The sequence below is a fragment of the Rhizoctonia solani genome, chromosome 8, assembly GCF_016906535.1.
Source record: "Rhizoctonia solani chromosome 8, complete sequence".
Taxonomy (NCBI): domain Eukaryota; kingdom Fungi; phylum Basidiomycota; class Agaricomycetes; order Cantharellales; family Ceratobasidiaceae; genus Rhizoctonia; species Rhizoctonia solani.
In genome coordinates, this window is record NC_057377.1 from 1,283,119 (window position 1) to 1,299,189 (window position 16,071).

Here is a 16,071-nt window from a genome sequence, read left to right on the forward strand (position 1 = left end):
ATTACAAAACCAATACAGATAAGCTAGAATTTATGAAGCAGATGTAGCATTGCAATGCCCTTAGCACTCACTTTCCAGAGTTGTGGAATTTTGTTAAGGCTAGTACATGCTTATTCCAGGAGCTAGTTGCAATGTACATCCTGACAACTGCCCCTTCATGGGACAGTTTATCTATATAGCTGTCCCATGACAGAGATCAACGGCAACAAGAAAGACAAAGTGGGCAGGGGTCTGAGGCTTGCACAAGGGGTTTAGCTGGAATATTGTTATGTATGCTTCGAAATTCGCGGGCTGTATAGTGTAGTGGTTTAGCACTCGGGATTTTGATGTACCCGGGTTCAAGCCGGGTATTACGTAATCATATTCCCGCAACCCCGGTTCGAACCCGGGTACGGCCTTTTCTTTTTCTTAATCACAAACCATCTTTTCTTATGGCAAATGCATTTTTTTGGAATATCAGTAACATATTGGCTTTGGGGGCTATCTAAAGCTCACAACCAGCTATTTGACACAAGTTGGATTGTCTTATTTGTATGGGCTCAAGGTTGTTTGGGGAAATATAAGGTACATTATACTTAGTCTTCCCACTTCTTACTCTGACCATTATTCAGACTATTTGCCAACTCCTTGAAACAAAAGACAACAAATTAGTAGTAGCATTGCCAGAAAAGCCCTTGTATGTTGACTTGTACAAACTCATTGGTTTAGCTGAAATTGGACACTAGTCTTTCAAAACCAAATATGGGTGCCACCCTGCTCACCAATGAGCCATGGACTGCTAAGGGCCTAAGCGCATTGTTTGCCTCAGCGGTGGAGGCCAGTGGACTTGAGAATGTTTTGCTTCAAAGTTTTTGTTGTGGGCTTGCCAAAGATGTAAGTAAGTTGTACTGGACGGATCCAACTTACAATTTTCCAGATTTCCATCAAACTTGGAAATGCGGACGCTGGGCTAGTTCTTGTTCACAAGGACTTGCACACTGTGTCAACCACTTACTATAGTGATGCCGTGGCCAATATGGACCTAACAGGGATTTGATCAGGGGAGGCAACTGAGCACTACTGTCCAGGAGCCAAGGTATATATCATTATTTAATTGTGATAAAATTGTTAACCATTCTTAGACCACCTTGCAAATGCATGTACAAGTGGGAACTGCAGTAACAGCGCTTGCCAACCTCATTGCCCAAGTTAAACACCATTCTGGGCCTGATTTGGACAACAAAGAAGAGGCCCAGGGCATGGACCAGCAGTTAAAGGATGCAAAAAGTCAAGACAAGGCCTTTATCCGGGACATTCAGGATAAATATTGCGCGGTAAGCCACCCTTGACATTCCTCTATAATTACTCAATGTTATTGTAGTCCAATGAGATATTGATACAAGCAAAGTGTCCTAGACGTCTGTTAGGGCGTCAAGGAGGATGGCGCTTGCAGCCGCAGTGTACAAATGAGAAAGTTGCTTTTAAGGCAACAACAAACCTAACTACGGCAGCGAGCAGCTATCCTACAATGACAAGACCGCTTAAGGCGGTGACAAGCTATCTAAGTGTAACAACAAAGCCGCTTAAGGCGGTGTGGACTATCTAAGTAGCTAAACTAAGTAATTACTGGGCTGTAAGGCCCTTGTACACTGAGTGGGATGCAACAAGAGGTAATCAACCTGGGTGTTACCATGGTTGGTTGGCCTCCTTATATATTACAAGGGTGAACTAATTACAAATACAAGATATGCAATACCATAACCAATAAGAACCCCAATCTGCAGTCGGCCTTACTCATGCATACGTGTCATAGTGATGTCATCCGGTGGAGGTGGCTACATATGCTGAGGTGAGCGTGGATGGGGACGTGGCTTGGCGCTTAGGGTATGATATAAGCGCCGAAGTCACGTGATCAAAAATGTTGTCCGTTAGCCTTTGTTTAAATTCGAGAAAATGGGAATAAATTCCCTGGTATTGACTGTGTCTACGACACAAAGGATAACCTTGATAACGCATGGACTGAATATTACAATTTGCTTGTCTGTGGCAGCCTGCTGTACAAGGTGGCTAAAGAGTACAGGAACACCAACATTGGGATCCTCAACAACATCAAAAGTCACAAGCTATACAAGGCTGCGCTGAAAGAGACAGGTTTCCAGAACCGTGTTGAACCTGTAAGCTCAGTGCTATAAAATTCAAACTTACTAATTGTATGCACAGGTGGAGAAAAAACCTTGGGATGTCAGCAAAATCTTTAACCGTATCACACAGCAGTCACAAAGAAAGGGCAAGAAGGAAGGCAAAAAGGCTTTGAAAGAGGCAAAATCCAAGACAGAATTGGTTCAAGTGGGCGACAAAGATATTGCGTTGGACTATCTGAATAAACCGTCTCTTCTTATTGCTGATGCATCCAAGGTACGTTCCTGGCCCCTAGCAATATCATTGTACTCAATAATACACAAGGTTGCATCATCTTTGGTGCCATTGAACGCATCAGTGCTGGGTAGAAATCCAGGCAATGAAATCAAGTCTTGCACTGCACGTTTGGGTTTGCCACAATCAGAAACAGCTTTGGTTAACTTGGAAAACCAAATTGCAGAGTTGAGCCGTGATGAAGATGATGATCAAGATGAGGTTACAACAAGCTACAGGGAAATGCGGCAGTATAAACAGGTAAACCTATGTGGGAGAGACCTCAACCAAGAGGTTGTTTCTATTACCAAGGGCTCTCCAGAGGAGCAAGATACGTCCAAACCAATTCAAGAATGGAGGGATCAAACTGACTCTGAGCAACTTACCATTGCCTCAGCCTATGATGTTTGCCGCTATCTCATGATGCTTGCACTTGATCCAATACTTCTTGACAAAGAGATCAAGGATCAAATTATTGTGAGTTTAAAACTTAGCTTATACTATAATGACTGACAACTCTACAGAAGGACAGTGGTAAAATTTACTGCCAGAAATGTTGACAATGTCATGACAGCAACAAGACAGTACATTCTTATGCTTCCATTCAGTCATTGAAGACACATGTGTAAGTGCTTAAATATTCAAAGTGAAAACAGTGCTAAATGGAATTTAGGTGGAAATATCATACAAATTGGGCCAAACTAATCCATCAGATGAAGCATGAAGATTGATTTATGTGCCCAGGAGCTTGCCGGCAAAAAAGGCGGTATGTACAAGGATTAATCTAGCTCACATTACTCTCAATATTTGTAGATTCAATACCATTGCCAAGGTCTATGACCATTGCACCTCTGACAAGTGTGTGGACTTTGAGGCATTTGTTGCAATGAAGACAGAGCACAAACTTGTCCAACAGAAACGTTATGAAATGCACATCAAGCACCAACAGGAAGGTGGGAATGTGCAAAGTTGTAATTCACATAATATAAAGCAATATGGGTATCTCAAAGAAATCACAGAGGAAGAGATACTTAATATGGCTGATTTCTACCAGGTACAGACCTAGATTATGCGCTATTAATAAACTAACCAATTGATTAAGATTTCTCAAGACCAAGTCAAGCCTCACATGGAGCTCATGATCAGAAATCTACAATACATAGGCTCCATGAATTTGTAGTAAATTTCTCAATTTATTGACCTTTGAAAGATTTTGAACGCAGAACTAAATAATTGTGCAAGTTATTACTTTATAGCAAGAAAGAATGTTGTATATTTGAGTGGCATTTGCTACATTTAATCCTCTGAGCTGTCCTCATCCAATGCATTACCCCTTGCATCTAATCCCTCCAGCTGTGTACCTCTCCTAATCTCTGCGCGTAGCTTTTTACCCTTTTCTTTGGCTAACTCTTTGGCCACAATGCCATTCCAAGCCATGTCAAGCACTCTTTCAAATGCTTCCTTGGACAGCATTATTGGTCTGGCGGGTGTGTTATTGTTCTTGGCTAGGGATATGTTAGCCTTTATCAAGTTTACAGCATGCAACGTACCTTTGAGTGAGCTGGAGTTAACTTTGAAATAAAATTAGCCACATAGATAAACCTTTGTGTAGAGACAGACCTTCTGACAATCCAGTTTTTCCTGGAGTATAATTCAGATGCAAATAATTCACTAGTGGCTATGTACCTTTAACAATCTTCTCTTTCTCCTTCCCCTTAGAGTGGTTGTTTTGTGGCTTTCCTCCTTTTGCCTGCAAAAGAGTTAGACGGCACAGTGACAAGGTAAACAACGTACCATACAGCCACCTATCAATGTGGAAAAGCAAACAGTACAAGTATCATGTGCCAATCACACATGACAACAACTTTTTTGGATACCAAGGGCTGTTAACCAATAGATACACTACAAATTGGAGGGTTGTAAACCCACGGTTTAGGGCCTGTTTATACCAGAACAGCACCATACAAACCCATCAAGACCAAACTGGTCTTTGATCTCACACGCAGGTGTTCCACCGCGCTGTTCTATGAGCTCCATGACCATACTCGCACGCATTGGCCAATGATGTCCATTGCTGCCAATGGAATAATGACCCATGTGGAGCAGTTGAACTCCAACCCAGTTGGCGGGGCGCTATCCACTTGGGTACCATTGGTTTACACTGGTTGGTGGTATACTGACCGGTGGGTATCCATTGAATTTTGCCGCGTATTTTGACGCACATTGCCCCCAGGTATGTGGTTGCACGCGTTTTGCTATGACCATATATGGTGTTTATCAATGTAGACATGCACACAGAAACCGGGTGGAAATGTACCATAAATGCTACGTCAAACATTTGTTCTATATAATTATAAAAGTATTGTGCAAATGATAGTGTTGACGGTTTACAATGTGTGTATTGCTTGTATGTATATACAAAACGTAATCAATAGACCCCAATAGTGACCAGGCCCCCCTGCCTGTTTGAACGCTTGGTTCATTTAGATGCACCTGCAACAGTTGCAACAACCTGAGGGGTTAGTTAGTTTATACTCAATGTAACAACAAGTACGTCACTTACAAGGGGATGGATTGCAGGGGAATGAATTGCGCTTGTGGGGGAGGTCTGTGATGGTGGGAGTTTTGTCAGATAGAATTTCAAGCAATAAATGTTATAGATGGCAGACCTACATGTCCTGGTGCACTTTGTCTACCTTGTCCAACCATCTCTTATGCCGTACAGAAACATATCATTATTTCAAGGTCAGTTAGGCAGGCACTAACAATGAGATAGAAATTGTACTCAGCGTGGTTGTGGTTGTATGAGGATACTGGGTGACTCCACTTGGTCATATATAAGCAAGTCTGTATCCGCCTCAAGTGGTCCAACAATCACATGCGTAGAACAATGATTGCCAATGGGATCTACATTGGTTTACACTGAGACAACCCATGCTGGTCATACCGGGTTGATTGCACTGAGCATGTGCGTGCTGATCAGATATATGTATATATATGTGGCCCACATTTTGCTCCCCAGGCCCCCCATGTGTCAATTACGCCCTTGAGTTAGATACACCCCTCTGTTCTCAGTTGTAACCGCATTGCCGGATGAGGCTCAAGGCATAATTAAGAACATTTAATTTATGGTTTTGGTTTGCTCAAATTATCAGACAGTTATGAGTTACTTTTCTTCAATTTGTGAAGCAAGATAGATACAGGTATATTGTCAAAGGGAGAAACCAGTACCCGTGTGAAACTTACTATGGTAATGGTAATTCTGGGAGAGCAAGTCCTGGTAGGTTAGCAACTGTTTGCGGAACGCTTACAGGCGTATACCAGTATGCGTGAACATCAGTCAGCATGACGCTTGCAGGAGCCATAAACCCAAATGAAGGTTTATGGCATGTAGATCAATTGATTGCTGTTTGCATTGGTACATGAAGCACAGTTGGATGAAACCGCTGATTGTTGCGGACATAGCGCTAAACCGTTGGATTTACGCATGCTTATGGACGGGTTTACAACCCCCCGCTTTGCAGTGATACACACATAGGTACGTTTTCTGGTGTGAGCAAGAGATAGAGTGGAACTCAGCAGGGGGCCCAACACCTGCTGTAGGGTGTGTCCTGCAAGATCAAATGAAAAAAATAAATCAAGAACCCCCTAACTGTTACAGAGCCTTTTGCCACAGGTGATTTACACAGAATAAATTCTGTATAAACGCCATGGCCATAACCCGTAAGCAAACATGGTCCTTACAAGGCGGTTGGCCCTGCTTAGCCTTAGCCGGAGCTATGGTTCCATCAATACCGCCACTTTTGCAACAGGTCAAGCGTATAACAGATAGAGATTAACACGTGTATGCCAAGCGGAATATTTGCACTGACCAAAAGAATTTATTCCGGCTTTGTGGGTCGCTAATTACATTTGTAAATTGGCGCTTCATACATGTGCAACGTTTCTTCTCTGAAATCACTCTCCCTGGCTCCCTCACAACTATGCTGGGCGCCAGTGCAATCATGCCAGTGAGTTTCACCAAATCTATTGCCTTATTTTGTCCTGTCTGTCACAAATATACTAACTAGATTTATTTGCAGACAAAAGAGAATCTATGCGCATAGTATCACCTGGGGTACCTGCGGGTCCTGCTGAGAGAGCAGGCTAGGAGGGCGGGATGAATGCAGAGATGCAAAGGGGGGCATGGTAATAAAGATGCTGGAGCAAGATTGCCAAGGAGGTTGCGCAGAGGTTGGGGCAAGAAAGGACTGGTTGTCCTTGGCTTTGCGGACGTTGGTCTTGGTATTGCTAAGGGCGTGTTTGATCCAACGGCGCTTGGCCTTTGATTGATTTGCATTGATTGACACTCAGATACATGAAATTGGAGCATAACCAGAATGGGCTTGCCCATATGTAAATTTGGCGCAGTGAATAGTGATAATATGCATATACAGAGTTTTGATATTGATGACAATACACAACACAAAGGTGTGTTGAAGGCTAGACTCACAACCAGTTGCACTTCAGACTGCGGTATCTGAGGGCAAAAGGGTTATGTAAGATATGATGAGATAAGCTAATATATGAGAGGAGGCACAGTCTTACGTAGCAACTGGGACAACAGTCTAGGTGTTCTGACAATCCCTGACATATGTAAGCAGAGATGATTGGAAGAACCCCGGTAAAATATAACGTAAGCCTCTCAGCCTAGGCAAGAGTCACACCGCCTAGGTATGGCGTGAGAGTGGACAAGGTTGTGATCAAAGGACGCTTACTAAGAGTGAGATTGTGACATAGGTACATTCAATGTGCATGCAAGTCTTAAAATACATGATTTCAACATTAATGTACAACACTTGAAATCTGAGCTAGCCAAACTGCATTTTGCAAACTGGGCTCTGAGATAGATCCTGGAGATTAGCTCTCTTCTGTGATGGAACAACAGGGGTCATATGCGCAGGTAGCATTGGCGTAGTCAAGACTTGCCATTGAGAGCAAGGTGACGCTGGACCAATAATGAGTTCAGAATAGGCTGTGCCCCCGCTATTTGGCCTAATTAATTTAATTCAAGCTTTGAATATGCAACAGAATATGTACAAAGCACATGGAAGTGGTGCCTCATGGGAGTGGTTGGCCCACATCTCTCCGTGCGTTGACTTCCTTTGCCAACTCGCAAGAGAGTTCCAGCAAACCCTGGATGATGATCAAGGCGCCAAGCACGCTCAGGCTGATCTATCCCGTTCAATAGATACATTGATACGCAGTTTTACCACCAATGAAATACACACCATCAAACCTGGACGGTCTAGAGCCAATGCCAATGGACCACCCATAGTTGACATGATAACCAAGGGGATGCGCCAACTTGTTCACGGCACTGACGGACCAATTGCAAAATTTAATCAAGAGCTTGAGCAGCTTCAGAAGCGCCGTAAGCTCATGCCAGTGTCAACGCAGTGGGAGCATTTTCAATCCACAATGGAAACCTTGGACACACACAAGCACAAGAAGATGGACGGCACTGAAGGCAAAAGCAAAGACAAGTGGGAGAGTATGCACGTTAGCAAAGCTCAGAGTGATAGCTCCAAGTTAGGGGTTGAAGATCAAGGCAAACACAGCAACTCCAAAACTGAAGCAGAGGAGTTGGAATCCAAAGAAGGCAAGGACAAGGAGTTTAGGCAAGAGGCATTTAGTCTAGAATTTGAACTTGGAAACAAAGTCTTCAATGTGTTTGGTGATCCAAGCAAATCTGAGGAAGAAGAGCCCGCTGTCCTAGACGTCTGTAAGGACGTCAAGGGTGCGGGCGCTTGTGGCCGTGTGACTAATACAGAAAACCGCTTAAGGCGGCGACGGGATACCCTACAACAACAAACTAACTATCTACGGTGACCGCGCGCTATAAGGCGGCGGCAAGCTACGTATGTACAGCAAGGACAACGCTTAAGGCATGTAACTAAGTGTTTTACTGGGCTGTAAGGCCCTCGTACAGTGTGGGATGCAACAAGAGGTAATCAACCTGGGTGTTACCATGGTTGGTTGGTCTCCTTATATATTACAGAGGTGAACTAATTACAAATAGAATATATGCAATACCATAACCAATAAGAACCCCGCTCTGCAGTTGGCCTTACTCATGCATACGTGTCACTGACGTGTCATAGTGATGTCATCAGGTGGAGGTGGCTACATGTGCTGAGGTAAGCGCGGAAGGGGACGTGGCTTGGCGCTTAGCGTGTGATATAAGCGCCGAGGTCACGTGATCGAAAATGTTGTCCGTTTGCCTTCGTTTAAATCCGAGAAAATAGGAATAAATCCCCTGGTATCAAGTGTGTCTACGACACCCGCTGCATGCAGCGAGCTTGATAGTGACAACAACAGTCTTATTGATGAGCTATAGTGTTACATGATTCTTTATTGCCTAATACACATTATGTGACAATTGTGACTTCCACGCATCAGCTGATTCTAAGGTGCCTAGACCGGTAAAACTATCCCAAGATAACCGTACATCTCTGCTTACATATGTCAGGGTTTGCTGGAACGCTTAGAGAGTTATCCCAGCCCCTACAACAATGCTGTCTTATAGTTTCCGTAGGGGCTGGTCACAAGCCTAGTTGAAGGCAAGGGAGACTGTTCCCAGCAATAATTGCTGGAAATCAACAAATAAAAAACGCATTCCCCCCAAGAAAAGATGGTTTGTGTCGTAGACACAGTCGATACCAGGGAATTTATTCCCATTTTCTCGAATTTAAACGAAGGCAAACGGACGACATTTTCGATCACGTGACTTCGGCGCTTATATCATACGCTAAGCGCCAAGCCACGTCCCCATCTGCGCTTACCTCAGCATACGTAGCCACCTCCACCTGATGACATCACTATGACACGTCAGTGACACGTATGCATGAGTAAGGCCAACTGCGGATTGGGGTTCTTATTGGTTATAGTATTGCATATATTGTATTTGTAATTAGTTCACCCTCATAATATATAAGGAGGCCAACCGACCATGGTAACACCCAGGTCGATTACCTCTTGTCGCATCTACCCACTGTACAAGGACCTTAGGTCCAGTAAATACTTAGTTACTCAGCCTTAGATTGCCTTAAGCAACTCCTTGATTGTACTTAGCTAGCTTGCCATTGCCCTTACAGGCTTGGTCACTGTAGTATAGTTGGTTGTTGTTGTAGGTAGCTTACTCACCGCCTTAAGCGGTTCTTACTTAGTCTTACCCGGCCGCAAGCGCCCGCCTCCTTGTTGTCCTTACAGACATTTAGGACAGTTTGTGATCAAGAAAAAAAAAGGCTGAATACAGTCTCAAGCGCTGGGCAACTATTTTCCTCCTTGCCACACGCAACCATGTTGGATCTCCTTGTTGAAATAGAGAACACTCTGAAATATGCGTATCAGTTAATGGATCAATTGAACAATATAAGCACAGATGACATGTCCAAGTGTTGTACACCAACTGTAAGGTCGGGTACACGCTAGTGGGCGGGCGCTTGAGGCCGTACTACTACACTTGCTTATGTAATCTAACTACTAAAGGCTATACTAATAGCGCTTAAGGCGCTCTACTACTAACTACTGTTGACGAGGGGGCCTGAGGCCTGGGAGGTGTGGTGAGTTAATCAAGGGATAAGTGCTGCTGTATCTACTGAGGGCTGGCTACTTAGCTGGCTGGCTACCTTCTCTAGTGAGTAAGAGACGAGGTAAAATTGACTTGGTGTCTCCAAGCAATTTCCCTGCTGTATATATAGACAAAACGTTCTATCTACATGGTCTGTGCGCGTGAGAGATAGAAGTGTAGAAGACAAATAAGAAGCGTACTGCGGGCTGCGCAGAAGCGTGGATTTCTCCTAAGCGCCCTTGGCACGGCATCTCGGCGCGGCATCTCGGCATTGTAAGCGCCGAGATCACGTGATCAGAAAACATAAGATATCAAGTCCGTAAAAAATACTAAAAATAAGAGAAAATTCAGGCGATTCTAATGGTATATGTTAGGAGGTTATGACATTGCCCCCCCCTTAAAGGCTTTTGGCGGAGTCATAAGCCTTTTTCAGTTGCAACTTGTTGAAACGTTGAATTTCTTCCTGGCTGTGTTCCAGGAGTTCTTCTGGTTCCCAGGAATTGTCTTCTGGACCGTAACCCTTCCATTTGATCAGATAGAACCATCTCCCTTGTTGCCTTTTGGAGTCAATGATCCGCTCCACTTTGTACTCTTCTTCTCCCTCAATTGTCTCTGGAGGGGGCCGTTCTGGAAACGGTTGGCTAGGAGATTTGTGGACTTTGGATAATAGTCCTACGTAGAATACATCGTGGATCTTCAGCGTTTCCGGCAGCTTTAGGCGGTAAGCATGACTGGAAATTTTTTCTAAGACTTCAAAAGGGCCTAGTCTCCTTGGGTCCAGTTTATTGGAATTGGACCTGAGTTCCACGTTTTTTCCATCTAACCAGACCATTTTGCCAATTGAGTATTCGGGAGTGGTTCCTTTGTCCCTGATCATTTTCTCCTTGCTCATTCTGAGGGCGGATTCGGCCTCCTTCCATTCATTGGCCAGGGTGTCCGCTAGCTGGTCTGCTTCTGGTACGTTGGACGGCATGTTGGAGGGATTCATCACCGGATTTTTTCCGTAGATCAATTCAAAGGGTGTCTTTCCGGTAGACGCGTGTTTGGCGTTGTTATACGCGTATTCCGCCAAGGGTAACCATGTGGCCCAGTCTGAATGATCCGCGGCTACGTAGGAACAAAGGTAGAATTCAATGAACTGATTTACCCTTTCTGTTTGACCGTCTGATTCCGGGTGGTAAGCTGAGGAAAATGATGGCTTGATTCCCAACCTTTGGTAGAGAGCCCTAAGGAATTTTCCTGTGAAGGTGGTGCCTCTATCCAAGATGGTCTTGATTGGTAACCCGTGCAGCTTCCATACGTGACTGACAAATAGATCCGCCAGACCCTTGGCTGTGACCTTTTTTGAGGTTGGGATGAAGTGCCCAAACTTAGAAAAAGAATCAATGACCACTAGGATTGCATCGTGACCGTTAGATCTGGGGAACCCTGTAATGAAGTCATATGAGATGGTGTGGAAGGGAAATGGTGGGACTTCTAGGGGTTTCAGGGAGATGACTGGGGCATGTGCGCGTTGGTTGGCTTGGCAGACAGGGCAACACTCTACCCATTCTTTGGCTGTTGACTTCATTCCCGGCCACCAGTAATTCCGGCTCAAGAGTTCAAGGGTTCTTTGCTGACCCGGGTGTCCTGCTAGGGGGGAGTTGTGGAATTCCCTGAGGAGTCTTTCTTTCAGGGGTTCATTGTCTGGAACCACCAATTTCCCCCAATACCACAGGAGGTCCTCTTCCCAATTGTAGTCTCTGTAAGCCTTTCTTATTGATGGTGGGGCGTTATTGGCATCTTTGGTCAGGAATTGGATGATGGACTCTAGGGAGGGGTCTTCCCTCAATTTTGAGTGTACTTCTGTAACAATTTCCAGCTCTTCCTCTGACGTGTTTGCAAAGACTTCTGATGGTAGCATGACTTCTGGTTCCTGGGGGGTGTCAACATAGTCCGATTGTCTGGACAAGGCGTCCGGCTTCCCTGATTGCTTTCCTGGGCGATAATGTATCTCAAAATTGAAGTTGCTCAGGAATACGCGCCATCTAGCATGCCGTTGATTGAATGTCCTTGCCTGCATCCAGTACTCAAGGTTGCGGTGATCTGTAAACACCTGAACCGGCTTGTCTGTGGCTTCCAGGAAGATACGCCATTCCTCCAGGGCTTTGATGATGGCTAGGAGTTCTTTGTCATGAGTGTCGTAGTTTCCTTCTGCCCCTGAGAATGATTTAGACATGTACGCGATTGGGTGCAACCGGTTATCTGAGCCCCGCTGACTAAGAATGGCTCCCATGGCTACCCCTGAGGCGTCTGTTTCCAGGTAATAGGGGAGTTCTGGATTGGAATGGATAAGAACCGGAGACTTGGTGACAAGAACCTTCAACTCCTGAAAGGCTGTTTCCTCTAGGTTGCCCCATGTCCAGGGGGTTTCCTTTTTGGTAAGGTTGTGCAGAGGGCGTGCTACTGAGCTGAAATTAGGGATGAAGCGCCGGAGGTAATTGACAAATCCCAGGAATGCTTGAACCTGTTTGACTGTTTTAGGGGTTGGCCATGACGTGACCGCCTCAATCTTCTTTTGATCCATGGAAAAACCTGCCGGGGAGATGACAATACCCAAGTAATCTACCGTGGTGACATGGAAGTGGCACTTGGAAAGTTTACAGAATAGCTGATTCTTCATTAGTTGTGATAGGACTTCCCTGACATGGGCTGGGTGGTCCTTGGGGTCTTCTGAGAAAATCAGGATATCATCCAAATAAATAACCACAGTGACGTCGATGAGGTCCCTGAACAGATTGTTCATGAAATGTTGGAAAGCGGCCGGGGCGTTGGTAAGCCCAAAGGGCATTACTAGGTATTCAAATAGCCCGTACTTGGTTCTGAAGGCTGTCTTCCACTCATCTCCTTCCTTGATCCGGACATTATTGTATCCCCATTGTAGATCTAGTTTTGTGAAGATCTTGGCGTGTCTGAGCTTAGCCATGAGGTCATCTTGTCTTGGTAGCGGGTAGACGTTTTTGTGGGTAACCTCGTTTAACTTCCTATAATCAACCACCAATCGCAGGGAGCCATCTGCCTTTTTTACAAACATGACTGGAGCGCCTGCCGAGGAGGTACTAGGGCAAATCTTGCCTGTTGCCAATTCCTCGTCAATGTGTTGTTTGAGCGCCTTGGATTCTGCATTGGTCATGCCGTAGATGGGTCCGGGGGAGAGTTTGGCGTTGGGAGTCAGATCAATTGAGATATCATATTCCCTGTGTGGGGGAAGGACCTTAAATTCCTCTTTGCCAAATACCCTGGCAAATTCATGGTATTCCTTAGGTAGATCTGCAAGGGGGTTAGGATCTGCTTCTTCTTCCAAGGCTATCTGGACTTGGTCTGGGAAGGTGACGGTGCCTAGATTCCAGTCTATAAGGGGTGACTCCTGAGTGAGCCATGTCATGCCAAGTATGGCGGGTGTGTTCCCAATGGGGCAGACTAAGAAAGGGATGGAGTGTGTATGGCCATTGGCCAAAACCGTGAGATGAACTTGGTGCCAAATGCGACCAGTCTGAGAGATTGTACCATCTAGCATTCTCACAACTCGTGGATTTTCAAGTTGGGTTTTTGGGATTTTTAATTTTTCCACAATCAATGGGGAAATAAAATTCAATGTGGCTGCGGAGTCTATGAGCGTTTTGAGGGGTTCTGCTGGGGGATTTTGGACATATAGATCGATAAATAAGAGGGGTTTTTTATTTGAGTCTAGTGCAAGAGATACAAATTCAAAACTATCTAGATTGTCCAATTTGGAAGTTGGGGGCTTGGCAGCAGTCCTTGACTTTAATCTTTTCCCGACCCCTCCTCTTCTGCCACCTTGGCCACCTCCTTGATCGTGGCTTTCCATCCGTTGGGGCACTGTTTGATGCCGTGGCCCTTCTGACCGCACTTGACACAGAGGCCCAACGCGCAGCAACGGTCCCTCTCCTCCGGGGTAACGTAATTGGGGTCTTCTGATAATCGGACCCGTTGGATGGTGGTAGTGGAGGTGGTGGCTGCGGTGGCCGGGGATTTGGCGGGCGCCTTCTTCGGACGGATCTCCTCATTTTTGCGGCGAATGTTGTCAATTTTTATGGAAGCCGCAAAAATTGCTTCAAGTTTGTCAGGGATGCTATCCTTGGTTGATAACAGTTCCTTAACCTTCCAGTGGAGGCCTTGCGTAAACTGCGCAATGTAGGCCTCCTCGTTCCAGTCTAATTCCGCTATGAGGTTGCGGAACTCCGTGACGTACTTGGAGGTTGTGGAGGTTTGCGTTAGTGCCGCAATTTTCCTGGCGGCGGCCTGTTTGGCATCGGGGTCAGCAAAGGCCTCCTTAAATTTGGCCGTTAAGGCCTGGATGGTGGTGGAAGGATTCCCCTCGCCCTTGATGATATTCCCAATGATAGGGAGTGCCCAATTGGCTGCCTTGTCGGTCATGTGGTACAAGATCCATACCACCATTTGCTCTTCCTCATCGAATTGATCCCTGTGGAGAGCACCCCAGAGCATCATTCGGTCCAGCCATTGCGTGGCCTTGCGTCCCCTGGTATTGCCTTTAAAAGGTTTGGGGAGATCCATTTTAGGTCTTTTTACGCTGGACCCTGCATCAAAGGGGGTTAGGGACCCTAGATGCCTCCTAGGCGTTCCTTGAGGCTCCCTTTTGGGGCGCCTTTGTTCTTCCTCATCCTCTGAGTCAAAGCCTGTGCCTCTAGAGGGCCGGAATGGGGCCTTGAGTCCAGGCCTAACCGTGCCTGGAGTGTGGGTTTCTCCTCCCAAGTGGGTGGGAGGAGTGACAGGCCCAGTCGATGGGCCAGGCTGGGCTTGTGGGGCTCCTTGATCCTTATCCCCGAGGAGGTCGGCGGTTTCCTTGCATATGGCTTTGAGCTCAATGAGCTGTTGGCCTTGGGATGTGATTTGGGCCTGCAAGGACCCGACGGTGGCGGTGAGGGCTGTGATAGCCTTGAGGAGAGCGGCAGTGGTCGGCTCCGGTTCCATTCTTGACAGGTCTCTCGGAGTGGGAGATGAGCTGCGAGAGGGCGGTTGGGAGTGGGTTGGAATGGAACGTCGTGAGGAGCGGCTGGAAGGACGGGAGTATGGATGAGGGACGCCAGAGCGTGTGGATGGAATGTTGGAAACGGCGTGGGGGGAGTGGTGCCTATATCAGGACTTATGGGCGGTTTTTGTGTAGTAATTGGGCGCTAAACCTTTGCGTCAAGCACCTAGCGTTGGATAGTCCCTACAGCAAATCAGCAGATCTGGCGATCGTGATATGAGCGGGTTTTCTACAAGCGGGTGTTTCAGCTGACTAAGGTCGCTAACTACTGTGTTCCGGCAAAACACGTGGTATGCGGGGGATTAGAATCCGTCTGCCTTATAGCAATTTGGTACTACGTGGGGGTGGGGGATTTTTGATTATTATATCCCGCAAGGTGGCCCCAATCACGTGATTTCCCTTGTGCTAGTACAGGGGACCTTCTCCTTGTCAATCAAAGCCTACAGAAAGTCGATTTTACAATGTTGTACACCAACTGTAAGGTTGGGTACACGCTAGTGGGCGGGCGCTTGAGGCCGTACTACTACACTTGCTTATGTAATCTAACTACTAAAGGCTATACTAATAGCGCTTAAGGCGCTCTACTACTAACTACTGTTGACAAGGGGGCCTGAGGCCTGGGAGGTGTGGTGAGTTAATCAAGGGATAAGTGCTGCTGTATCTACTGAGGGCCGGCTACTTAGCTGGCTGGCTACCTTCTCTAGTGAGTAAGAGACGAGGTAAAATTGACTTGGTGTCTCCAAGCAATTTCCCTGCTGTATATATAGACAAAACGTTCTATCTACATGGTCTGTGCGCGTGAGAGATAGAAGTGTAGAAGACAAATAAGAAGCGTACTGCGGGCTGCGCAGAAGCGTGGATTTCTCCTAAGCGCCCTTGGCACGGCATCTCGGCGCGGCATCTCGGCATTGTAAGCGCCGAGATCACGTGATCAGAAAACATAAGATATCAAGTCCGTAAAAAATACTAAAAATAAGAGAAAATTCAGGCGATTCTAATGGTATATGTTAGGAGG

General features: G+C 46.0%; 4 protein-coding genes and 1 non-coding gene across 5 annotated transcripts; 3 read left to right on the forward strand and 2 right to left on the reverse strand.

Moving 5' to 3' along the window:
* Window positions 1–289: 289 nt before the first annotated feature.
* Window positions 290–398, forward strand: RhiXN_12398. Its single transcript has one exon. It is a non-coding gene; the product is annotated as a tRNA-Gln (tRNA).
* A 735-nt stretch (window positions 399–1,133) lies between these two features.
* On the forward strand, window positions 1,134–3,115 carry RhiXN_09846 (uncharacterized protein; the record flags this gene model as incomplete). The annotated part of the gene is made up of 7 exons (XM_043329662.1): window positions 1,134–1,313; window positions 1,977–2,153; window positions 2,200–2,394; window positions 2,443–2,868; window positions 2,916–2,946; window positions 3,000–3,016; window positions 3,065–3,115. 7 exons carry the CDS (start codon window positions 1,134–1,136, stop codon window positions 3,113–3,115), a joined length of 1,077 nt encoding a protein of 358 aa, XP_043182496.1.
* A 572-nt stretch (window positions 3,116–3,687) lies between these two features.
* On the reverse strand, window positions 3,688–4,428 carry RhiXN_09847 (uncharacterized protein; the record flags this gene model as incomplete). Its single annotated transcript, XM_043329663.1, has 6 exons — window positions 3,688–3,896; window positions 3,942–3,962; window positions 4,012–4,032; window positions 4,078–4,134; window positions 4,186–4,196; window positions 4,361–4,428. The coding sequence occupies 6 exons, from the start codon at window positions 4,426–4,428 to the stop codon at window positions 3,688–3,690; spliced, it is 387 nt and encodes a 128-aa protein (XP_043182497.1).
* A 3,036-nt stretch (window positions 4,429–7,464) lies between these two features.
* Window positions 7,465–8,275, forward strand: RhiXN_09848 (uncharacterized protein; the record flags this gene model as incomplete). The annotated part of the gene is made up of 2 exons (XM_043329664.1): window positions 7,465–8,155; window positions 8,217–8,275. 2 exons carry the CDS (start codon window positions 7,465–7,467, stop codon window positions 8,273–8,275), a joined length of 750 nt encoding a protein of 249 aa, XP_043182498.1.
* A 2,125-nt stretch (window positions 8,276–10,400) lies between these two features.
* On the reverse strand, window positions 10,401–14,998 carry RhiXN_09849 (Retrotransposable element Tf2 protein; the record flags this gene model as incomplete). Its single annotated transcript, XM_043329665.1, has 2 exons — window positions 10,401–13,787; window positions 13,841–14,998. 2 exons carry the CDS (start codon window positions 14,996–14,998, stop codon window positions 10,401–10,403), a joined length of 4,545 nt encoding a protein of 1,514 aa, XP_043182499.1.
* Between the last annotated feature and the right edge of the window lie 1,073 nt (window positions 14,999–16,071).